We start from the raw sequence: 25544 nt of genomic DNA on the forward strand, positions 1-25544 counted from the left end.
CAATTAAAATTTTTAATGAGCTAATGAAAATATGTGAATTAAATGTAAATTTTTACTTAGGTCATGCTTAAGCACAAAATAAGAATAGAAGTGTAATTATGACTAGATTGAATAAATATGTGGATAATTGGCTAGATACAAGCTAATCTTTTGATGCTCTATTTATTTAAACCTGCTTTCCAGAGAATAAACATGTTTTCACATTTTCATTGAAATCTTATTAAGACTATTTATCTGAATAATTTTTTTTTATTATTAAAAGATATTCAATCGGCCACTGCAGTTATTAATCTATTTAGGAGACATTATCTCTACTTAAGGAATGAAACCATGTCATATAAGTCTCAGCTAAAGCAGTTAGCTGAACTATTTACTTTTCTGGGTGTCTGGTTTATGTTCTTGTCTCTCATCCAGACTGCTGGAGGTAGGCGCCTGCCCCCTGTGACCCTGACAGACCAGCAGAGGATGGATGAGTGTCCACAGTGTAGCGGTTTATTTCTGTTAACATGACTCATAGCCCTTGGAGGGTAACATGACCCAAAAAAAACACCAGACTCATAGTTCAACATATATTTTAATGAAATGATTTGACAGCATCTAAAGGACTGTCCCTGATAACAAACTAAGATTGTTTCAGGGGGGAACCTGTACCCATGGTGTACCCACGGTGCTACCTCCTAGCCTGATGTAAAGCCCCAAACTACAGCTGCACTGCATTCCAGAGACCTTGAGGTTGCCAAGTAGGAAAACAACATCTTCAATTAGAGGATAATAAAGACAAAAGCTTTAGCTTTAAGTAGATGAGGCAATAGAGAAACTGCACAAAAACAGGTCTGGTTGGGCGTGTATTTAGACAGAATTCAGCTTGTTACTTACGTTTGCATTTCTGTTATGGGTGTTTATCATATGCAGTTTCCTTGGTGCAATGAGCCTTTAAGACACATCTCTAAAGCCAAATACTTTATTAAAGAATGTGAGTTTCTTTTACTCCAGTTTTGTTGCAGCGTCGGTTTAAAGAGGAGCATCTGCTTTAAAATCAATACTCCTGCATAACAGGAACTGTTTCCACTTCATATTGTGAGGTCTCTCACACTCCATGGAAAACACACGTTCAACAGGGAGCTTTTCTGCAATGTAGCTCTAAATGAAAATCAAGTCATGAAACAAGTTTGCAGAGCAAAATAAATATCTTCCATACAAGATGTGTTTCATCAGTCTGGAAAAAAAAAAACAGAACATAAAAATATTTGAAATGTAACAAAGTTTGGCATTTTGCCCTACGGTGGAGGAACTATCCAAGATTAAACAAAACAACTCTGCTTCAGGTTTAAAACAAGCTAGATTTAGTCTACGTTATCTCTTTACTACAATCCAAGTGTTATTACTTCTGTAACCTCGGCTAAAGATGATGCAAAAAGCTTTGGAAAAAGTGAGTTCAGACGACAAAACAAAGACAGGAGTCAAATATAGGAGACCATTTGTTTTTGCCCGTACATAAAAATTGAAAGAGGAAGGCGTTCCCTTTTTTGCCAAACTTTCTTTTTCTAGCAAGGCCTTTATCAAGCTACTCCAACAGAGGGCAGAACAGCCCACAACAGTGATGCAACTTAACATGCTGAGGCTGTGACTGGAGAAGCCAAAGTTCTGTTGACATCGAGGAGAGAAGAATCCAGTCCAGCTGTTCCACAGTGACGGACCACTGCTGCTGCATGCTTGGTCAGGGGAAGCCCAGAGCTATCTCAGAGTCAGTCCGCCTCCATGAAGGGGCCTCAGGAGCGGCTGCGGTCCTCCTGAGTGCCTACAAGCATTTTGCTGTAAAGCTTTTGCTGCTCTTCTTTAAAGGTATCCTTTACCTTTTCTCGCTTTAAACCTCCATCCCTGCAAAATGATCAAAGGGCAGTTAGATTTAGCTACAGGATAATTAAGTAGATCAGATCTGCTGTATTTTAATGACATAAGGGGAGAACTTCAACAAGTTTATGGTTTGTTGTCCTTACAGAAAAAAGCAAATATCCAAAACGGACTAGTTGATGAATGTACTCATGTTAAATTACTACACATGATTACATGAACGGCTGTGATTTGAGTTTCATGATCATATAGAAATAGACTTCTGAAATGTTCAACTTTTGATTGTCCTTCACAGAAAAATAAACATACAGAACATATAAACCTACTTGGGATTTTAATTATCGGTAAGCAATAATCAACAATTTAACTAACAATTTAAATATTTAATTTTCTTTACATTGAAAATAGATTAAATTTCTAAAAAGTGGGATCAAATATAACTTATTACCACATTCTTTTTTTTATGTACCTATAGGAGATATAACTATGGATTGATCAAAAGGTTTTTTATATTCTGTTATTGGTGTTATAGATTACAAATTCAAATTCTTGTGATTCATTTTAAAGATTGAAAACAAAAATGTATACTTAAGTTATACAAATTAGAGTCCTGCAACGGGTCGGTGAAAAATACATAAATACATAAAATAATAAATACATAAAATACATAAATAAAAATAAATGGATATTTTTTTAGTGCGGACAGGTAGTTGATTTTTTTTTTTATGCGTTTGTTGTTATGGACATCAGAAATGTTATATTAATCAGGCACTATGGGTCACCCTTGTTGTAGCTTAAAGCCCTGCCGGCAGTGTGGGCTTCCCTCAAAAAAGGCCACAGTCAGTGCATACACGTCTGCTGCAGTGTTAATGGCGCTGTTCTGCAGCGCAGCATACTATAGCCTATTACTTGATGTGTTACCGGGTCGGGTTGCGGGTTAAACATCAACGGGTCGGGTCAGGTTCAGATTTGAATTGAAGATATCCGCGGGTGATGGGTCGGGTTCGGTAGTCATCCTAACGGGTTCAGGCGGGTGCGGGTTGGTAAAACTCGACCCGTGCAGGACTCTAATACAAATGCAATTAAGAGAAACACTGTCCAACTGTTCAGTTTGTTGGGCTTTTCCAAAGGGTTGGGCGGAAAATCACTCATTTCATTTTAAATGAGAAAATTTTCCTCCAACTATTTATTTTCAAAGTAAAAAACACTTCAGCTATTAATTATGACCAGATTTTTATGTCTAATTAACAATCACTCGTCACTCTAATTAAAACCTAGTGTCATTGAAACTACAGCTTACAAGCAAGGACTGCTAGCTAGCAGAGTGATAAAGATTCAGTCCATCGCAGGGCAGCAGAAACATTATTAAAATAGTGTGTATGAAAGTACCAATAGAAACTATTGCAGATAACGATATATAATCTTAATAACCCTAAGGGAAAAACTATACTTTTAGTTAAAATTTGAAAAAAAAAAAAAAAGTTTTACATTTACTCAGTGTTGTTTTTGACAGCCATCTCAGATTTAGTCTTAGTCTTTAAACTATTATTAGTCTTAGTTACATTCTAGTCATTATGGTATGTGATCTAGTTTTAGTCAGTTTTATGTTGCAAAAAAAAAAAAGTGAACCTTTATAATTTCGAATAACAACCAGATTCTTTACCAGACTGACAGTTCTTGCCTGGATACTACAATAGCTGGGTATAGAATGCTGCCGTGCAGGTCATCATTGCTGTTTGGCAGAAAAACTTTGATTTATAGAATTCAAATAAACATTTTTTAATGAATTAATGCCACCCTGTGATGAGCTGGCGACCTGTCCAGGCTCTTGCCAGAGTGTAGACAGCTGGCAACAGCACCCCTTGCGACCCCGCTTGGGATAAGAGTAATGGAAAATGGATGGATGGATAGATGGATGACCTACTTTTTAAAGAAGTCTCACAAAAGCTGTGAAATAGCAGATCTAGTTCAACACATCATATTGGTTAATATAGCAAACAGAAAAGCGAACAAAATGTACAATAAAGGAATGGTTTCAGACATACAATGTTTCCATCCCAAAGCAAACACTTCGTGATCTACTATGAATTATGAATTACACACAGATCAATAAAATGTTCATTGCTCCAAAAAAGCAAAGAACTAAAACATTCTTCTTTCTACTTTGGCCATTTTGGCTTTATTTCTGAGAATTTACCCCTTTGTTACGACTGCCAAGGGTTCAAAGTAGATTTAAATTCACAGGGGTCTGATATATAAAAAATAAACACAGAAAGAACCTTTATAATTGCCTTGTAATGGCATGCCAATCCAGAACCGAAATACGAAATGAATACGTTAACTAAAATGTTGAAATATTCAAAGGAAACAGAGAAAATGTTTCAATGACAATACAAGGAAGTATTTACATAATATTTACAAAGATAGAAACAAGAACCCTCAGAGAGAAAAATATTTAAACATCAATGTACCTTTTCACCTTGTTCTTTTTATCCAAACATAAAGAGAATGTAAAATAAATATTTTATTTGGATATAATTTAGGGACTCCTTTTGGTAAAAAATAAAGAATTTTTTGTATCACTTCTTGTGAGCTGGAGGAAATAAAATATTGATAGTTGGACAAAGGGATTTTTTACGCTTGGCAGAGGCTGATCAGCTACATACTTTATGAAGTAGCGAAACTAGGAAGAGCCATACTGCTTAGGGGGGAACCATCAGAGTGCAACGTGAAGCACAGACTCCGAGCTCCGCGCGTGCAAAATACCTCAGAGTTTGAGCGAGCAGTACTGGACCATTCCGGGTTATTTTCTCCGACCCCGCTGCTGCCAGGACCCATCTGTGGTCCTGCAGAATGTGTAGCGCTGCACGCCATGTGGGCGGCCGGATCAATCAAGACGCACCAATATGGTTGCAGAGTACAGCATAATGATGCAGTTTAAACGTCTGACCGACCACCCGCCAATTTTTATTTAGTCTCTTTTTGACAAAAACTCAAAGCAATGACTATTCATGTTTTAGTCATCAAAGATCCATGTTTAGCTCGCCAGTTTTCCTTATTGTCATGAAAAAAAAAAAAAAAAAAGAGCGTCAATAAAATTATTTTGTCGTGAAAACAACAATGCATTTACTTTAGTTTTTATAATGATCTGTTTAGAATCACAGCCCCATGCCTCCTTCAATGGACGCTCTTAATGCCGTCCAAATTCGTTATTAAGGCTTTTAAACTGGGCTGCACAGAGGAAAACAGTGGGTAGCACTGCTGCCTTGCAGCAAGAAGGTTCTGGGTTCTATTCCCGGCTCGGCGTCTTGTTCTCCCTGTGCATGCATGGGTTCTTTCTGGGTACTCTAGCTTTCTCCCACAGTCCAAAGACTTGACTGTTAGATTATTTGGCTTCTCTAAATTCTCTATAGGTGCGAGTATGAATGGTTGTTTGTCTTTGTGGTCCTGTGATAGACAGGCGACCTGACGAGGGTGTATCCCACCTCTCGGCCGTAGACAGCTGGAGATAGGCACCAGCAACCCTCACAACCCCAGTAGGGATTAGCATGTAGGAAATGGATGGATGACTTTTAAACTGGACTTGCAGAGGGTACAACAGACTTCAAGGTGAAATGGTCAAAATAATTTGTCCTGATCATTATTTATTTATTGGCTTCCCTAGATATGTGTGAAAGTTGCATCTTACCACAGAAGGTCAACGAGTCCCCCCTTCCTGGCTATGGCTGCTTTTACACGATTGGCAAACTGCATGGCATCCTCTCCCCCCTGTGGAGGGATTTATAAATACATGTATAAATGTAAGGAATATAAACATGTATAAATATTGCAATGCTAAACTTGAGGCCATGTTTCTCTGTTCAAATACAGAGCTAACTCACTGCAGCTTGTCAGAAAGGACCATCCAGAAAAAAAAACAAGGATTTACTATCTGATGTACACAGACACTAGGTTTATAAGCAGGTGACATGACTACATTCAATTCAATTCAGTTTATTTATATAGCGCCAAATTCACAACACATGTCATCTCAAGGCACTTTACAGTTCAACCAGATCATACAGTCAAATTGATACAAAGTTTTCTATCTAAGGAAAACCAGTTGATTGCATTGACTCATTGACTCAAATACAATCCCCCACACTAAGCATGCTTGTAGCGACAGTGGAGAGGAGAAACTCCCTTTTAACAGGAAGAAACCTCCAGCAGAACCAGGCTCAGTGTGAGCGGCCATCTGCTGAGGCCGACTGGGGTTCAAGGAGACAGAAGCAGAGATACAAAAAGCAGCTGTAAAAGGCGGCCCCGTCCAGGAAACACGCAGCCAGGCAGACGAGCTCCAAGGCAGCTCCCATGCCAGAGGACGAAGAGAGCACATCCACTCAGTCACGGTCAGAGAAACAGGACCACACTGGAAAACAGGCCGATCTCCAACATCTATAAACAAGGGTGTTGATAGAAGCAGCACAGCTGATGTTTCTTTCCAGGATGACGTCACAGCCAAACAGGAACAGACGAGGCAAAGCTACTCTGAGGAAAAGCAGAGAGAACAGAAGGTTAGAGATTGAACTAACAGATTCTGCAGAATAGGAGAACAGAGAGAGAATGAAGCAGAATGATGAAATGGGGGTCCCTATGTCCTCCAAAAGTCTAAGCCTATAGCAGCATAACTATAGAGATAGCTCAGGATAACCTGAGCCACCCTAACTATAAGCTTTATCAAAAAGGAAAGTTTTAAGCCTAGTCTTAAAAGTAGACAGGGTGTCTGCCTCACGGACTAAAACTGGTAGTTGGTTCCACAGGAGAGGAGCCTGATAACTAAAAGATCTGCCTCCCATTCTACTTTTAGAAATTCTAGGAACCACTAGTAAACCTGCAGATTGAGAGCGAAGTGCTCTGTTAGGAACATAAGGAACAATCAGATCTCTGATATAAGATGGAGCTTGGCCATTTAAGGCTTTATATGTGAGAAGGAGGATTTTAAATTCTATTCTTGATTTAACAGGAAGCCAATGAAGAGAAGCCAGGATAGGAGAGATATGATCTCTCTTTTTAATTTTCATCAGAACTCTGGCTGCAGCATTTTGGATCAGCTGAAGGCTTTTAACTACAGTTTGTGGACTTCCTGATAGTAAAGAATTACAATAGTCCAGCCTTGAAGTAACAAATGCATGGACTAGTTTCTCAGCATCACCCCTGGACAGGAGATTTCTAATTTTTGTAATGTTCCTCAGATGAAAGAAGGAAATTCTAGAAACCTCTTTGATATGGGATTTAAATGACAGGTCCTGATCAAAAATAACACCAAGATTTTTTACTTTATTATCTGAAATCAGTTTAATCCCATCCAAATGAAGTGACTGGCTAATCAGTTTCTTTTTCAGAGACTCTGGTCCAAAGACTATAACTTCTGTTTTGTCTGCATTCAGGAGCAGAAAGTTAAGAGTCATCCAGGTTTTTATGTCTTCAAGACATGCCTGTAATCTATGTAATGGGTTAGCTTCATCTGGATTTATAGACAGATATAGCTGGGTATCATCAGCGTAACAGTGGAAATTAATCCCATGCTGTCTAATAATTCTACCAATTGGGAGCATGTATAAAGTAAAGAGAATTGGTCCTAGCACTGATCCCTGTGGTACTCCACAGGTAACCTTTGAGCGTGTTGAAGATCTATCATTAACATGAACAAACTGAATTCGATCAGATAGATAAGATTTAAACCAGTCTAGTGCTGTTCCTTTAATTCCAACAAAATATTCAAGTCTTTCTAAAAGAATATTATGGTCAACTGTATCAAATGCAGCACTAAGATCCAACAGGATGAGCACAGATACAAGTCCATTATCTGAGGCCATGAGAATATAATTAGTGACTTTCACCAGAGCTGTTTCAGTGCTATGATGAGCTCTAAAGCCAGACTGAAACTCTTCAAAAAGTTCATTATGGTGGAAGTGATCGCAAACTTGTTTGGCAACTACTTTCTCAAGAATTTTGGATAAGAAAGGAAGATTGGATATAGGTCTATAATTGACCAAGTCATCTGGGTCAAGAGACGGTTTCTTAAGCAGAGGTTTAATTACAGCAACCTTAAAAGCTTTAGGTACATATCCCTGTAACAGAGATAGATTAATCACATCTAAAATGGAGGAGGAGATCAAAGGGAATACCTCCTTAAATAACCTGGTTGGAACTGGATCTAACATACAAGTTGAAGGCTTAGATGAAGACAATAATTTTGCTAATTCAGAGAGTTCAACTGGATCAAAGCAGTCTAAACCCGGTTCAGATTCCATGACTACCTCAGGTACAATCGCGGATAGAGGAGTGCTTATGATCTTATTTTTAATAAGATCAATCTTATTTATAAAGAATCCCATAAAATCATTGCTGCTAAGAGCAGGTGGAATGGACGGTTCAACAGAGCTATGGCTCTGGGTGAGTTTGGCAACTGTATTAAAAAGAAATCTAGGATTATTCTTATTCTCCTCTATTAATGAGGAGAAGTATGCTGCTCTTGCTTTACAAAGAGTCCTCTTATACAGCAGTAAACCATTTTTCCAGACTAGGAAGGACTCTCGCAGGCCTGTGGAGCGATATTTTCTCTCCAGTTTCCTAGCATTTTGCTTCAAAGTACGCAGCTCTGCATTAAACCAAGGAGCAAGCTTTCTATTTTTAACGGTTTTCATTTTCAAAGGAGCTGCGTTGTCTAAGGCAATACGCAGAGAACTAGCAACCCCATCAACAAAATCATCAACCTGTGAAGGGGAATAAGCTAAGCTTTTGCACTCTGCAGCACTGCTCAGTGACACAGAGGAGAGAGAAAGTGAAGCAGATTCTTTAAAATTTATAACTGCACTATCTGATAAAGATCTACTAAAATTGAACCTTCTTTTGGGGGAGGAGAACTCTGTTAAAGTAATCCTGAAGGTTATTGGAAAGTGGTCAGAGAGGACAGGGTTGTGAGGAAATACTGTTATTTCTTCACATTCTATGCCGTATGTCAGCACAAGATCCAAAGTATGAAGATGAGAATGCGTGGGACTATTCACATTTTGAACAAAGCCAATAGTGTCTAAGATAGCATTAAAGGCTGCTCTTAAGCTATCGCCTTCAATGTCAGCATGGATGTTAAAATCTCCCACTATGATGACCCTGTCAGTATTTAATACCAAATCAGAAAGGAACTCTGAAAACTCATCTAAAAATTCAGAGTAAGGACCTGGTGGACGATACAAAGTTACAAAAAGAAGAGGTTTTCTTGCCTTGAAATTTGGATCAGGGAAATTAAGGGTTAAATGTTCAAAAGAGTTGTAGGTATTAATTGTTTTGGGAGTAATCAGTAAGTCAGACTGGAAGATTGTTGCTACTCCTCCTCCTCGCCCAGAACTTCTGGGGATGTGAAAATTTAAATAGCTTGAAGGAGTTGCCTCATTTATGCTCACATAATCCTCTTGCTGCAGCCAGGTTTCTGTAAGGCAAAACAAGTCAATGTGATTATCACAAATCAAGTCATTAACTAGTAGACTTTTAGAGGAAAGCGATCTTATGTTAAACAGACCGCATTTAATTGTTTTAACTTTTTCCCCAATTGGAGTTATTTTGATTTTAATTAGATTATCATGATTTACTCCTTTGGGAATCTTTGCTAATTTATTAGATTTTGGTCGTGGGCAAGACACTGTCTGGATGGAGTAAAGAGTGGGTAACAGTAGAGAAGCTGCAGAGATGTGTGTTAAACTACAACTCTGCTTCCTGGTCTGCACCCTGGGTGGTCAGGGTTTTGGAGGACTAATAAATGTGGCCAGATTCCTAGAAAGAAGAGCTGCACCATCCAAAGTGGGATGGATGCCGTCTCTCCGAATCAGACCAGGCTTTCCCCAAAAGGATTGCCAATTATTAATGTAGCCCACGTTGTTTTCAGGACACCACCTAGACAACCAGCGGTTGAATGACGACATGCGGCTAAACATGTCATCACTGGTCAGATCAGGGAGGGGACCAGAGAAAATTACGGAGTCCGACATTTTTTTGGCAAACTTACACACCGAAGCAACACTAATTTTAGTGACCTCCGATCGGCGTAACCGGGTGTCATTACCACCAGCGTGAATAACAATCTTACTGTATTTAACCTTATCCTTAGCCAGTAGTTTCAGGTAGGATTTGATGTCGCCCGTTCTGGCCCCCGGCAAACATTTGACTATGGTCCCTGGTGTCTCTAATGCCACGTTTCTGACTATGGAGCTGCCAATCACCAGAGTGGGCTTCTCAGTGGGTGTGTCACTGAGTGGGGAAAACCGGTTAGAAACGTGAACGGGTTGGTGGTGACCAGTGGGCAGAGATCCACGACTACGCTTTCTGCGTACAGTTACCCAATCGCCTGGCTGCTCAGGCACTTTTGGAGGACAGCTACGTGGGGGGCCTACTTTAACTCCTGGATGTTCAACAGCCTGAAGCCTGGATTCTAACTCTGACACCCTCGCCTCCAAAGCTACAAAAATACTACACTTATTACACATCCCATTATCACTAAAGGAGGCAGAGGAATAACTGAACATCTGACACAGAGAGCAGGAGAGAGGAGAGGAAGAAGGAAGAGTTGGAAAAGAATCAAGGGAGGGAGAGAGAGAAGCCATAGCAATGCTAAGCGCTTAGCAATGCTAAGCGCTAGCCTAGGCTAGCTACTCCTTGCTATCAGAAATAAAACCGTGTGAAACTGACAAGTGCTCAGTAGAAAAGTGCAGCAGAAGGTGCTATGTTTTAAAGTAGTCAGTTAGAGTTACTTAGATACAGAGATATCACAGAGAAAATAACTTAACTTCAGATGGAGATCCTCTGAACAGCTGCACACTCGGTTAATCCAAACAGGAAGTGAACAGGTCCAAACAGGCACATGAAATGACACCTGAATCTGGGGCCTTTTGCCACATTGGTCATTGTTTTAGGATTAAAGTACCAAGTTTTTTAAAGAATCAAGCTTATCTACTAAAACAAAACCCCTAACATGGATGGATTTATTATGTTATGCTTAATGGAATGATGAGTATTAAATTTTTTCAAAAACAACAATGAAATGTAATGAGCCTAACCTCTCTTGACATCGGAGGAAGGTACCACACGCTGCAGACGATGGCCCAGCTACTCATCATACGTAGAAGATAGTTGACCATCCCAAACTTACTGCTATTCCAGAAGGCATCTCCAAACCGGGGATCGTACTGCGAGGAACATGTCAGAAATAATCAATACTTGCGCTTTTTTTTTTATTTACAAAACAGAAAAACACTATTGTGCATGTGCATCAAAGACAAAAACAGGAAAAAGAGACGGCACCTTAATGGCCACAGGATAAACAGTTGCACCAATATCAAAACTGCCCTTCTTGAACATCATGACAGATGTGTTGTTTATGCAGGTGCCTGATAAATTAAAACGAAGACAAAATGAGATTTAAAAAGAAACCTGCAGGACTTTACGTATACTTCATAATTCACTCACTGAAAAGACTCACCTTCTGGGAAAATGAGAATGGGCAGCTTAGATTTATCTTGAACATGGTCACTCAACCTGCAATACAAGTATTATAAAAAGCTCACTGCTTACAGCGTTCAAAAGAAAGAAGATTTTTATGTTATCATCTAGAGCCAATAAATCAGAGTTGATTAGATAAATGTGATTTAACATCTCCAGTTGATAATTAAACAATAGACGCTCACTGGCTGTAATACTACCGTTTGGCCACTAGGTGTCTGTCTTTCACTTCTGATCGCTCAAACCAGATGTGTGGGCAGGCTTTAACCATAGACCGCTGTATGACCCCCATCAATCCACCATGAATTTGTCCAACCTGACAACAAAAATGGTATCAGATGGTAGTAGGTGGTATTTTTCAAGACTTCCTCTAAGTAGATCAAATAATTACCATAGCATAGCAGCCGTCGCTGGCCAGGATGATAACATCAATGGGTGAAGTGTGGTTGGCGACACATATGCCTCCATTTTTCGGTTTATTCTCACTGAAAAAAAAAAAAAAAAAAAACATTTTTAACACATACAGAATGCTTTTGGCCTTATCCTCATGAGACAAAGCAGCCCATGATGTCCAAGCAGGACTTGAACATACCGAGGAAGCAGTTTAAAGCTAAAGTTACCATCTCAAATAGAGACAGAGCGACACTTTCTATGTCAGCAGATTATTTTTAGCATCCCACTGTGAAGGACCGCATTCAAACGGGCTGCAACTGAAGGCGACTATTCTGAAAAGTCCCCACGACCAGGAGAAACGCTCAGTCGGTCACAGTAGTTTAATTTAATTACAATTGGGATGTTAAAATTTTGCAGTTGGGATGTAGTGTAATCTCGATAACCTTCAGTGAAACCTGCAACGCCCTCACCAGTTGCTCTAAGCTACAGATCAGTGAGTAAACAAAGCATCAGCTTCCTCCTCCACATCCTGTTACATGTGCCACTATGTAGACAAACTTCCCTTAATGATCACACCCACAGTTAAAACACAACGTACCCCGCACTTTAATTTAAACCAATTCAAACCAAGGGCTAGTAACACTTCTATCTAAATGTACCTTTTATTGGTTTAGAAAACACTGCAGCGTTTTTGGTGTATTTTCAGGACCTTAAAATGGCTCCTGCTAGGATCCCACCAGTCAGAGACAGGCTTCAGGGTTTCCTGCATTCCTTCCTATACTCAGGGGATCACATTTCTCTGAGCATAGCTCAGGAATTATGCAACAGCAGAGGTCTGCTGTGGCTCCCAACTGGGGGAGAGAAATGGTTACTCTTGTGGATTTAAAGCAACCAAAGACACTTTCACATCCTTGTTTTTGTTTAACCTAAGATTATTTATATGCAACAGCTTCAATAGATATTATTTTTTTCATGTAAAACCCAAAAACCTAAAAAAATAAAATAAAAAATGTTCTACTGCATAACCTAAATATGACCGAGCTTCAGGTGATTAACTAGAGAGCACAGTTCATGGTTCCATTATTACAGCAGGTCCTCTGGGTGCCGAAGCAGTCCCACATCAACACACAACCAACACTATGTTTAACAGCTGGTATTAGATTCTTTTTCTGAAATGTTTTCATTAGTTTTAAAGCTCATCAACCTCGCAGTAAATTTCACATTCAGCTTCCATTGCGTCGGCTTTTTTTTGGGTCTGGCAAGGAAAATAAAACACATTGCACAAACACAAATCTGCTTTTTCTCTTGTATCTAAATCCACACTGACTAACAATTAAATGTATTTCACAACTAGCAACTTTTAAGTTTTGAACAGCAGCTGAGGGAGAATAACCATATAAAGGAACTTATACTTTTTCCCAACACTGTAGACAAACCTGGCACCTGGTTACATCTGGACAGAGGCGAAGTAGAGCTGCTAAGATTCTACAGCTGCTTAGATGAGTGCTGCTTTTTCTTTTTTATATATGGTTTTAGCTGTTATTTAGATTTCAGCCAAAGAAAATATTTTCTGACTGACTGGAAGTGATGCTATGCTGTAGAAGAAACAATGTCTGAAGCAGACAGGAACACTGGAGCAAAAACAGAAGCTGCATTGGAAATACACGTACAGCTTCTTATCAATTAAATGTCTCATTTACTAAGCCTTGACATTATCTCTAATACTTCAACATTTTCAAACAGAGTACCTAAGATAAGAAAACTGTTGCAAAACAATGACTCACTGACCAAAGTGATGAGAAACTTTAAAAGCAGAAGCTTTAAACTAGCATCAATGTTCAACATTTTTCCTGTGTAAAAAAATTAAACTACCGTATTTTCACGACCATAAGGCGCACCGTACTAAAAGGCGCAGTCTCAGTTATGTGTGCCTTTTCTGTATTTAACACACATAAGGCGCACCGGACTATAGGGCGCGTTTTTTATATACAGGTACATGTCCTCTCAGGTGTATTTTCTCACTTAAAAACCATATTAAAACTACTTTATTCCCACTGATCACAGCAAATATAGCTGCAAGGTGTATTTATTACAAAGTATTATTCAAACCTGGGAGCTGGCCGTGAGAGACACATCACTGATGACACAGGGCTGTGATTACTCCTCTGATACAGTTTGACGCATAAATTAACTTGAAACCTGCCGACAGAATATATTCACTTTTATTATCCTGGTGCCTGCAGTTTAGATAATTTAGATGAAAAACACCTGCTAGCCGCCGCGGTTCACCGCGAGGAGGCGACCCGGCCAGAGGCTGCTGTTGAAGGGATTCCTGCTGTCGGCGCACCGCTGGTATGTGGGGGTCTTAGCGCCTCCGACAGAAATAGTATAGGCGGGATGATAATCTGGATGAACTGACTGCAATGATTAAGTTTTCAGGTGGACTTTCTCACTTAAAAAGATTTAGATTATTTAGATGAAAAAACACCTGCCAGCTGCCGCGGTGAACCCGGAGGCGCCGCGGTGGCTGCTGTTGAATTAATCTACAATCCATCCGAAAACTGTGGCGTAACTTGCCCGGCGCTGCCTTCCACTTTTCGTGAAACTATGGTCTCAGTGTGTCATCCATCGCTCCCACGCCGCTCGCAGCCTTACTTTGAACGGCCGGTTCACACCGATGTCGAGTGGTTGAAGGTCCTTTGTCAGACCTCCCGGAATAACAGCAAGCACAGCGTTCATACCCCGTTGTGTGTATCGCTACAGTGCTGGTCCCGTTCTTCTCCATGGTGTTATTCACCGGGATGTCGAAAGTGAGCGGCACCTCGTCCATGTTGGTGATGTGGCTTGGCTGGATGACTTTGTCAGTGATGTGTTTGCTGCAGAAGGAGTGGAAGCTCGCCAGCTTTTCATTATAATCCGCCAGACGTCGCTGAGCAACTGTAGTCCTGGTCCGGATGGAAAAATTGCACCGTTTCATAAGACGAAAGCACCACGATGGACCTCCTTGAAAATTTTCAATTTTCATTTCTTCCGCTAGCTTTACTGCTTTTAGTCGAACAGTGACCGTTGAAAAGCTGGCCCTACTCGTTCTTTGCTCCACGATCCACCGCTCGAGTCTTTCCTCCAACTCGGGCCACCTCGCCTTATGTCCGCGGAAACTCAGCTGCGTCTTCTTCACCAGTCGAAGTTCGTTTTCCAGCTTCCTCCACTTGCGAACCATCGATTCATTTATATTGAATTCTCTCGCAGCTGCTTGATTTCCATGTTCCTCTGCGTAGCTGATAGCCTGCAGTTTAAACTGGGCTTCATAGGCGTGTCTCTTTGCCATTTCCAGGGTTGTTAAGACAACAATGTTCTGCATAAAGCACATACCTGTTCTTTTATACACAAGCCACGCCCACACTTCCCCCTTTAACGTTCTCATATACTCATGGTGGTCTCAACAACGTCCGCAGATAGGGCACACCGCACCATAGGGCGCACCCCACATTTTGAGGGGAAAAAAAGACGTTTATATGCGCCTTATAGTCGTGAAAATACGGTATTCTAATCAACTGCTTGAATTGTTTTCCTCAGCTTTACATCACAGTCAAAATTCTACGATTTTAAAACCAGACCTCTGCTTTCAGGTGAATTTACATAGATAGAGACAGCAGGTCCCCCAATGTGAGACACATTTTAGGATCCAAGTGGAGCTCCTATTCTTCTCCTCCTTGGTCTAAAACATTTTACAGTAATTTACTAAATTATATATTGAAAAGTCCCCCCACTGCCTTTTTTTTTTTTTTTTTTTTTTTTTAAAAGGAGCAACTATTTAGGCAGAAGCAACCAGAAACAAGTCAAGAAGAAGTAAATAGGTTCTAGGTAATAAAATACAGTGAAGCTCAATAAAAACATATCCTCTGTACATGTATAAATATATGACTGCTTCATTTAGTCAATACATGTCCTTCTAAATAAACGTTAAAATACCCGTTTTCTGTTATATAAAAAACTATTTCAATCTATTTTTATATAGAATTGGAAATTCTGCACAATTTAACTGAGAAGGAAATCTGCTAGGAAAACAAAATGTAGAAAGATGCCCTCCTTCAATGTACAGTACACCTTGATGATACATTTAAATTAATTTTTAGCATCATCTTCTAGGTTTAGCCCTGCAACTTACCAGCCAATTCATGTACACACGTCGTGTGTGAGTGAATGACTCATAAGTACATTTACTACAAATTAATGTTTTAAATTATCCTTTTTGATTTGTGTTTTTTTTCCTCAAGTCGGCTATACTCAAGCCATAAGGTTTTTGTCAGCAGAAGGCATTAAAAAAAACTACAGAGGCATTAATACACAACAAAACAATACAGACCATCATCACTAGCTGTGTTTCCATCCAACTGTGTGAATTTTAATATGAATATAAATTTGCTGAATAGAAAATCTGCAATTTGTGTACATAAAATAAAAATGTTTGATTAAAAAATGTTTACATTTCGATTAGGTGGTTTTTCTGTTATTTTCCGCAAAACTGGAAAGGAAACACTTTTTGGCGTTACGTGATCTGTAACTGGACCGTACTGCTTTGGAAAAAGATGCAAAGGAAGACCGTAAATAGAGGATCATGATGCGGCATATTTGGATTATTTTTTTACATTTAGTGCATGGTGATAAGCGATGAGCACTACAGCCGTGGTTAAAATATGGATACATGTCATGAGTTTACATCCACTGCTGCCATGTTGTTTGTGTAGTTATCAGGTGAACAAACATATTCATGGGCAATTTTTGATGCATTACTTATTTAAGGGAAAAATATGGCAATTGCAAAAGTTTGCATTTACTAAATAAGCAGAATATAAACAGTTTTGCACATATTTGTAATAGAAACACAACTACTACTGACTAGGGGTGTAAATAATAATCGTTTTGTATCGATGCATCGATCCAACAGCCGACGATCCGATGCATCGATACGTCCACAAGAGAATCGATTCATGTTTTTTTTTTCCCTCCGGTCTATTTTTATCCTTTTGCTCCTGGGCGTAATTCTCCCTCCCGTGCTGCGATGGCGGTAAACCTATTTTGCCCTCCTACCTCGCTTCCTGGTTATACTCCTGCAGCAGTGTGTTGCAGTGAGCTTGACAAACATTTTTTTTATTTATGCTCAATATGGAAGTGTGGTCTGTGCTATTAGCTGTGGGTCTAGATAAAGCCAAGGCAATGAGGAAGTGGGGGCGAGTTTGTCCGTCAACGGAGGGACATGAGGGTCAAAAAGAGCGGAGATCCAGGTGGAAAAAGGGTCCCAGCGTTCTCGCGCACCTCGCTCTTCTAGCTGGTCCAACTTCAAGAGTTGTTTTCCGCAATTTCGGTCATAAAAAACAAAACAAGCCGGCCTCCTGTCTGCTGCACTGTCTGCGGTCAGCTACAATTTGGGAGAGGTGCAGCGGAGCGTCTGTGGAGGGGGCGGGGACGTCAACACTCTGGAGCCGAGGTATTGCATTGCACTCATTGCACTGATGTGCAGTATTTTTTTATGCAAGGCCTTTTAGAATCTATTGCGCAGGGGTATTATTATTTTTCAGAGAATGAGGTTTTAATAGGAATAGGTGGAGTGCAACTTCTCTACTTCTGTTATTTGCTGTTGTTTCTAAAAAAAAAAAAAAAAAGGCATAACGTTATTGCAGCTTTCATTGATTTATTTCAAATTTGAAACATTGTCTAGCCTGTAAGGTGTAAAAAAAAAATAAACAAGTAGAACCAATTAATCGAATCGAATCGTATGGTGGTTTATTCCTGAGTATCGAAAATAATCGAATCGTTGGGTCAGGAAATCGATACTGAATCGAATCGCCATGATAAGTGTGATTTACACCCCTACTACTGACTGGAGGTTATATGGGACCCCATTTATGTATCACCAAAGAACACAATATCTACAATGAAGTAAGGCACTGGCAGCTACGGAGGAAAATATAATAGAGTCATCACAGCAGCTGTTGACACAGAATCCTAAAAAGGAACAACTTTGCTCCCTTATTGTACAGGATGTATGGTCAATAACTTCACATTTTACCAAGGAGTACATTTTTTGAGCGTCACTTAATGTGGAAAACCCAAAGAGGTCCTTTACCTGTCATGGTAGGTTATGATGGCAGTCAGCGCTCTGACGCATATTCTGTAGCACATCAGATGAACTTTCTCACTGAGGAGGTTTTTCATCCTGTAAAAAAACAAAAAAACAGAATGAAACAGCTGGGCTCAGCGTTCATAAATTTATTATAATCAAACAAAAGTGACTGGATCCACCTCACCTTCCGTTTGGCAGGAGCCCAATTAGAGAGGTAAGGAACACCAGCAGGCCGACACCAGTGAAGGCCAGGGTTACCCTGTTATAGAGACGGACACATCAAACCCAAAATTAATCCCTGCTTATATATTTCAAACATTCATTTAGTACATCTATTGATCCCTTCTTGCAAAAAAGGGCTTTAAATGAGTTAATCACAGAGCCTCCAGGAAGGCAGGAATACTTGCAGTAGCAAACAGGTTGACTTAATCTGGATGAACCAATCAACCAGGGTTGCAGAAGGTGCTGATTCAAATTACAGGGGATTACTAGCTATAAAGGTGCAGGTTTCCTACCACTAACAAGGAAGGCCTGAAAGAGAGGATCTATTCTAGTCAGGGCAGAGGAATGGAGTGGCATCCATCTGTGCAGCCGTGGCCTGTTTTTGCTCCCAGCTGACAACTGGAAACGAGCCATCCAGGCTGAGTCCTGAGTCACCGGGAATCTTAAGCCTAATATCTTTTCATTACGCTGAGTTAGTAAGCATTTAGAGCCACTTTACTGGCCCCCAGGCACTGTCTGCTTACATCCTATGTGAACATATGAAGTTCTCTGATACGGTTATTTTAGAAAAAAAAAAAAAAAAGCATTCCAGTATGTTTGGACATATTTGAGCCGACATTAGTGCCCAATCAGATAAAAGAAAACCACCTTAACTGTGAGGCTGCCACAGACAAGCATTGATATTTTAAAGGTAGCCTGTACCTGAGAGGCAGCAGGATACCGTAGCGGATCAGGAGGCCCAGCCCCCAGAGGACGGTCAACCTCAGGCTGATATAATGAAAGTTGTAGTTGCTGCGTGTCAGAAGATTCCAGGATTCCAGTTCTTCAGCTGAAAACCGCTTGGTCACTTCATCATCCATGATGCTCTCCACCCCTCGCCGAGCAAAGTAGAAGATGTCTGACATCTCAAACTCTGAGGCAGAGTCCAGATCTTTGTTGCTGCCGCTCCGCCGGATCTCCTTTATTTCCTCCTCCAAGGAGGTCGGCTCCTTAGCGATTATCGCTACGGCGAGACAAATAGACACATTAGCATTTACCTTTGTAACAAACAGAGCAACTAAAAACAAACATTTCCAAAGCAAACCACATTAAAAAAAGACAACCGGATCCTACCATTTGAGTAAGGTTTGTACAGGTGGTGATTTTTCTCTTTGGCTCCCCTCTCTATCCTTAGTGTTGCCCACTAGAAAAGCAGAGAGCAGGTTACACTGAAGTGAAAAAGAATTTCACAGACAAGAGGATTAAATAGTTTAAAAAAAAATGTTGCATTTAAATGGAAAGACACTGAAGGCACAAATAATCTAAGAAGAACACAGAAAGAAGCCTGAAATAATCGCTGCTGGGGTTCATTTAAAGATATAGAGGACAAGGATTTATTTCCGGGTGGATCATCTAAATAAGTGGACCTCCTAATTGTCAGTCATTCTGTTGATATGTTGCAACCTTTTCTGCGCATGCACACTTTCAGGCATATATCTGTAGTGAGCTATGTTTTCAGACAGCCATTGTAGCTCATCTTTGTCACCGCAGTGCTTTGAAAATGGCAGAGGGTCGTAAAAGAAAAAGTGCCCACGAAGTGTATGATAACAAGAGAAAAGCCTCAAAAGAGGCATATATATGCCAGAATGCTTTGCGCGGAGACGTCCATGCCTGGAGCATTATAGAATTTGCTGTCACAGCGGCCCAGTGTCGCCATAGGTTGCCGCTTCCCGACAGTGGCGACTAATAAAGATGGCGCAGGCACTGCGTGGTGAAGGAGGAGTTATGTGACCAACCCGAGCAAAAAGAAGTGATCATCTGTCTGAACGGTCAGTTAACTGTGTTCACTATGAAGTCCACTATATTGTCCCCACTGCATGTGGACACAGTAAGCTTGATGAGCTATGAGAAAAGCACATTTTAAACAGAGCATGCAGGAGGAGAAATGGGCTCATGCATGCTCTTGTTTGCGCATTTTTTTTTTTTTAAGTGGGGAGGGCAGGTCTTTTAAAAAATCCTCCACAATACTGCAGTTTTGTATGCACTTTATCTTACTTTTCACTGAAACATACAAGAGCTATATAAAAAAGTAGGGTTAACTGGAGGAAAGACAGATCATATTTTATTGTTTGCTTGTTTTTTGTTTTTATTATTACCTTATTCACTTAACACAGGCTAAACTCTGATGAGATTAAAAATATTTTTCAAACTCAGACCTGACCAAGGAGGCAACAGGGAGGTACAAACTGAAATATTTTAGGGCTGAAACAATCGGATTAATCGAGGTTAAACAATTGTTGAAATAACCTTCAGCTAATTTAGTAAACAAATATTTAACTGGTGTATAGAGACTCTAAAACATGCCTTTAGCTGACCGAGCAAGCTACTTAGAGGAGTAATTATAAGAAAAGGGTAAAAAAAAAAAAATTATATTATGTATGTATGTATATATATATATATATATATATATATATATAAAAAATATAAAAATAAACTTTTGCAGTAAGGATAAAACTTTGTCAATGTGCTTCATTTAGAATTTAAATTCTGTAAAACTATCTTTCAGCAGCCTTTTTCTATCCTATTATTAAACTTATTGATAATTAATTACTTATTGATAATTAATCAACAGATTAATCAACTAGCAAAATTATCATTAAGTAATAGCCCTAAAATGTATCTCAAACTATATGTTCTAAGTTAAAGAACTATTAAGGAAGCAGATTTAATACAGGCATGTTAAAGAGAAACTCTTTGGCTAAACACTAAGCATTAGAATTAGCGTGCAAATAAAAATACACTTTTTCTATGTTGAATGACTAGAATTTATGTCAAAATGAAAAGACTGATACAGACTGTGGTTTTTAACGTTAAACAGACTTCCAAGTAAGCACTGCATGTCATTGCAATAGAAGTGTGCAAATGAATTAAATTCAAACTAATGCAGAATTTGTTCGATTTGAATCAAAGTTTCTGTGCAATGAAGACTTTAGGCGAGATGCTAAACGTTCCAGAAAATGGTTTGCAGCTAAAAAAATCTAATTTTCCATCATGCTACGAGTGGTAAAGTGGAGAAATGAACGCTATTCTCAGAAGTTTAATCAACAAGACAAGAGCAAATGCATAAAAACAAGAACGTACAATTTTCTGACAGGTTTTAATTTTTGCTAAAAGATTAACATTAAAATGAAGTAAAATAAAGTTGCAATTTGTCTATTGTGTCGCATTCTATTGGATTTATTACATGCAGCTGGTAGAAGCTAATCTAGTGTTTATCATTAAATTTATTCTGATGATAAACACTAGAATGATTTATTCATTACTTTGGAACCAATGATCCAGCGAACAGGGACACATTAAATTAAACAGCCTGTACCGTATCATTATTAAAATCGCAAAAAAGCTAAAGAAAACTTGATCAAATCTTAGGGTAAACCCTAATCTGAAGATAGAAAAATAATCATAAATCTCTGGTTTTAACTAGTGTATATTTAAAACATAATCACAGATTGAACTGAAATATCAAATCCCACCTCAGTGAGATCATACACATGCTTAGACAAAAATAAATGCATATAAAAATTGGAACATTGTGTTCATCAAGCTAAAAGGCAAACAGGGAGAGATCAGGAAGTATGGCTGGGGACATGCTCCATGAGTTTTATTTAATCAACAATCTAACAGGACGCAGCACATGATATGTTCAAAGTGTCTGCAAGATTAAAAAACCCAACTCTGGGTGGAGGCTGCTGATGTCCAAATACTCCACAGCTGGACTGGAAACGGGAAATTTGAAGGAAGTTTGGGGGCTTTGCATCTCTCTTGTGTCTTTTTTGTCTAAGCAAATTAAAAGAAAAGAAAATCCTTAAATTCTAAGGTATATGTAATGTGCAGGACCTTTCAGGCAATAAAGCATATCTGTCGCCTTCTGTCAGCTCTACCTTTCTAGTGTGTCGAAACAATCCTCGTTACTGAGTCATCCTCTGAAAATGCAGCCAAGGTACACAGGAGGGAGTCACAGTGTGAGCCAAAACAGGATACTCTTTCTAGTAAGAGTGGATACTCCTTGATGAGTCCACCTGAGCGTGTGGCAGCATGGTGAAGACAAAAACACTGAGGTATTTAAACCCCTCTAGAAAAACAAGGTTTAAAGGCAAGCATACGCTGGATTTGATTCCTTGGAAAATATTTCCCAAAAACCTAAAATAGAATTAAATATAAATGCTTACATGAGATAGAGGATCTGCGTGATTAGAGCTTTACCTTCATGTTTTTTCCTATCATGTTTTAATAGGTTGTGCTGACAACCCTTTTTTGTGTAGGAGCTGTAACTGAGGGAATATTACTTATTAGCATTAGCCAGGTGTTTACATGGAAGTCTGAGGAAGTATGAAAGGTGTTAAAGCTTATAGAAAAGAAAGTACTTTCTATGGGATTTTTTGATAAACAACCGGAAGCTGAAAAGTAAGATGATGTTTGGTTTTATTGTTTAGAAAGCTTGCATTCACTAAGCATTATGGACTGGGGCCATTTAGAAAGTTGAGAAAGTGAGAAAAACTGTTCTAAAATCAATTCTATACTTTTTTTTCTTTCAAGATACTTGCAAACAGTGACCTGTAATCTGTTTTTTTAAAGACTGCCCCACTCTATAAATATTAGGGTTGTCAAAAATATCGATATTAAAAAAAGTATCGATACTGAAACGTTGTATCCAGATACAATACTCATTCACAAAAGTATCGATACAGCCATCTAAAGTGCAGAATAGTGGAAAATGCACTATCTGAACACTGAGTGATTGAATAATTCTGTGCATTTTTCAGTTTCAGACTATTTTTGTAACAGGTGCAGCTGCTGAGAATTATTTTTGTTTAACTGGTTTGGCTAGTGTCATTGTTATGGCCAAGGAAGGAACACTTAATTTTAATTTTGTAAGTTTTTGATCAAGCTTGCTTAATGTTGTGCACAGCATACAACCTCAAAATATTATTCTTATTGTTTTTTTATTTATTTCTTGTATTTTTTTTAGTAATGCAAATATTTCTGTTGAATTTTACAGTCTTTGTTTTTATCCTTGTGGTATCGAAAAGGGTATAGAGTGTCGAACATTCTACTTAGTATCGGTATCGAGTTGAAAAGTTTAGTATCGTGACAACCCTAATAAATATTAAAAGAAAGATCAGAATGGACTATAATTGATGAGCTTGATTTTCTTATCTGTGAATTCTTAATTTTTACATAAATCTTTGTTCAGAACAAAAGCTTAATATTTAAAGAGGGGAAAAAATTACGGTCTAAAGCCAGCAAGCTCTTACCTCAAAGATCTTCAACAATGTCTTCATATAAAGACGCCTGATGCCAAAAGACACCCCAAATATTGCTGGAACAATAATGAACACCAGGAGTAGGGTGAACCACACCGTGAAGGAGATCCCCAGCAGGATGCACAGTAAATTATCAAAAGGGTTGAAGAAGAGCTCCATCCTGAAGTTAATGCGGCTATTATTCCTTGAAATATTCTTAAGTTAGGGATTCAAATTCCTGTAAGTCCAGAGTTTGGACCCAAGTGGCCCCGGAGGGGTTTGTCACGAAAAATCCTCCATGGAGATCATTAGAGGACAGGGCTTCTCCAGGAACTTACTGAAAACTCAGTACAAAAACAAGCAGCCATCCTCATCCTGCCCCTTAGGGCATCATCCTTAGATTTAATTGGTGTATTGGAAACTGGGATGTTTTCAATGTCCAATAAAATGAAGGGGGAAAAAACAACAATAAAAAAGTCCAGGCCTTGCTACAGATGTCCTTTTGGTTTTTCGGAGTGAATGAACTCCCGCTGATGACAGAAAAAGTAAACAATTTAACAAAAACAAGAGGACTCTGCAGGTGGTTCCTTTAGCCGGTGAATATCAGAGGAGTCAGCAGCTGGATATCAACCTGTAGAGATGCACAAACAAACCATCAGGACCATCTGGGCAACATTGTTATGACCGTTTCCGCCTGGATGCTGATGGATAATTCAATAATACAAAACAGACAGCCTGTCTATATGAGGACATCTGAAATACTGCTGCTCCATCCTAAGGCTAGCTTCTTTAAGCTAACAGGACGGCGTTTGGAAGTAATGTACAACCACCTATTCCTTTTTCTGTGATGGGCCGGATAATATTAACGAGTTATTTAGTTACTGGCTGGAGTGTAGAGATAGTGTTAGCGGTAAGGAGGCCCTCCATCAAGATTAATTCATGATAAAGCGCGATGGCTAACTGGACTGTCAGCTCAAATACGCTGTTAAACAAGCCACTCTCTTTACATTATTATTTTGTGGATTTCAACATATAATAACAATAAAAGTAGGGGGAGAAAAACACAACTTACGCCACTAATAAATCTATCCCGAAGCTGAAGTTAGCATTTAGCCAGAGCTCTTAACAGTTAGCCTCCTCATCCCTCAGCTGTGTGAGAGCGCCGACATGCTGAGCCAACCGTTCACGGGATTTAACACAACTCAAGTATTAATAACTCGACTGGGAAATACTCGTATCCGACCAACCTTGGGTCACCGTACATCCAGTGGCGACACTTCACGGTTTCCGTCGTCCATCCCTCTGCCTTTGTCTCGCGCGCTGACCGAGGATAAACTCCACCCGCCGGACAGCACGAGCGAACAGCGGGCGACCCAACCGAAAAAAGCGGCTCCTATCTCCGTGACCCGCAGTGACACCTGGTGGTCACAGTGAGCTATTGCAGCTGTTATGACGCGTTCTTCTTCTTTGTTAAATTGGCGGATTGCAAACAACTTATAGGTGCATACCGCCACCCACTGTACACGAGTGTGTATAGTTCCACCTACTATATTCTATTTTTTATTTTTGTGTTATGTAAAAATAAAAACGCTTTATCAATAACATTTTCCTCCCTATCTCAATCTGTCTGTAAAATTCCTTTAATACTCCTTTCTCTCCCTTTTTCCATAATTACTTTCCTCTCTCTTTCAGTTCCATATTTAATGCAATCCATCAAAACAAGATCCATATTTTCTTTTCTTTCACAACACTCACATAAATCATTATTTCTCTTCCTTAGTACAAAAACAAAAACTCATCCAAGTAGGTATGTCCAGTTCTTAATCCAGTATAAATTACCTCTTTCCTTATCCTTCTTTCTCCATAATTTTTAACAAATACAGGTTTTTGAACCCTATATAATCTTCTTAATTTCTTATCTTCATATCATATTGTTTGCCACAATTCTGTTTCTTTCTTTTTAATTATTGATTTACCTTTACCTTTCCCAAATGGAATCTGATCTATATTCTGCTCTCCTAAAGCCTTTTTATCTATCTTATCTGCCATTTGATTTCCTCTCACCCCTTCATGTGCTGGAACCCAACAGAACTGAACATCTATTCCATACCTAAATAGCCTAAACAAACTCTGATGAATTT

At 39.2% G+C, this 25544-nt stretch overlaps 1 protein-coding gene across 2 annotated transcripts; it reads right to left on the reverse strand.

The window, feature by feature from the left end:
• Nucleotides 1-555: 555 nt before the first annotated feature.
• On the reverse strand, nt 556-24804 carry LOC119783943 (glycerol-3-phosphate acyltransferase 4). 2 transcript variants are annotated; one of them, XM_038285698.1, is made up of 13 exons: nt 24651-24804; nt 23416-24034; nt 19235-19304; nt 18824-19124; nt 18084-18158; nt 17903-17992; nt 11774-11867; nt 11583-11698; nt 11363-11418; nt 11185-11270; nt 10941-11069; nt 5540-5619; nt 556-1878 (listed from the first exon to the last, which is right to left on the reverse strand). In XM_038285698.1, exons 2-13 carry the CDS (start codon nt 23581-23583, stop codon nt 1770-1772), a joined length of 1374 nt encoding a protein of 457 aa, XP_038141626.1. In that variant the 5' UTR covers nt 23584-24034; nt 24651-24804; the 3' UTR covers nt 556-1769. The 2 variants fall into 2 exon arrangements, with proteins under 2 accessions (XP_038141626.1, XP_038141627.1); XM_038285699.1 differs by lacking the exon at nt 24651-24804 and adding an exon at nt 24476-24632.
• Between the last annotated feature and the right edge of the window lie 740 nt (nt 24805-25544).

The sequence above is a fragment of the Cyprinodon tularosa genome, unplaced genomic scaffold, assembly GCF_016077235.1.
Source record: "Cyprinodon tularosa strain WSP-4 unplaced genomic scaffold, ASM1607723v1 ctg214, whole genome shotgun sequence".
Classification (NCBI taxonomy): domain Eukaryota; kingdom Metazoa; phylum Chordata; class Actinopteri; order Cyprinodontiformes; family Cyprinodontidae; genus Cyprinodon; species Cyprinodon tularosa.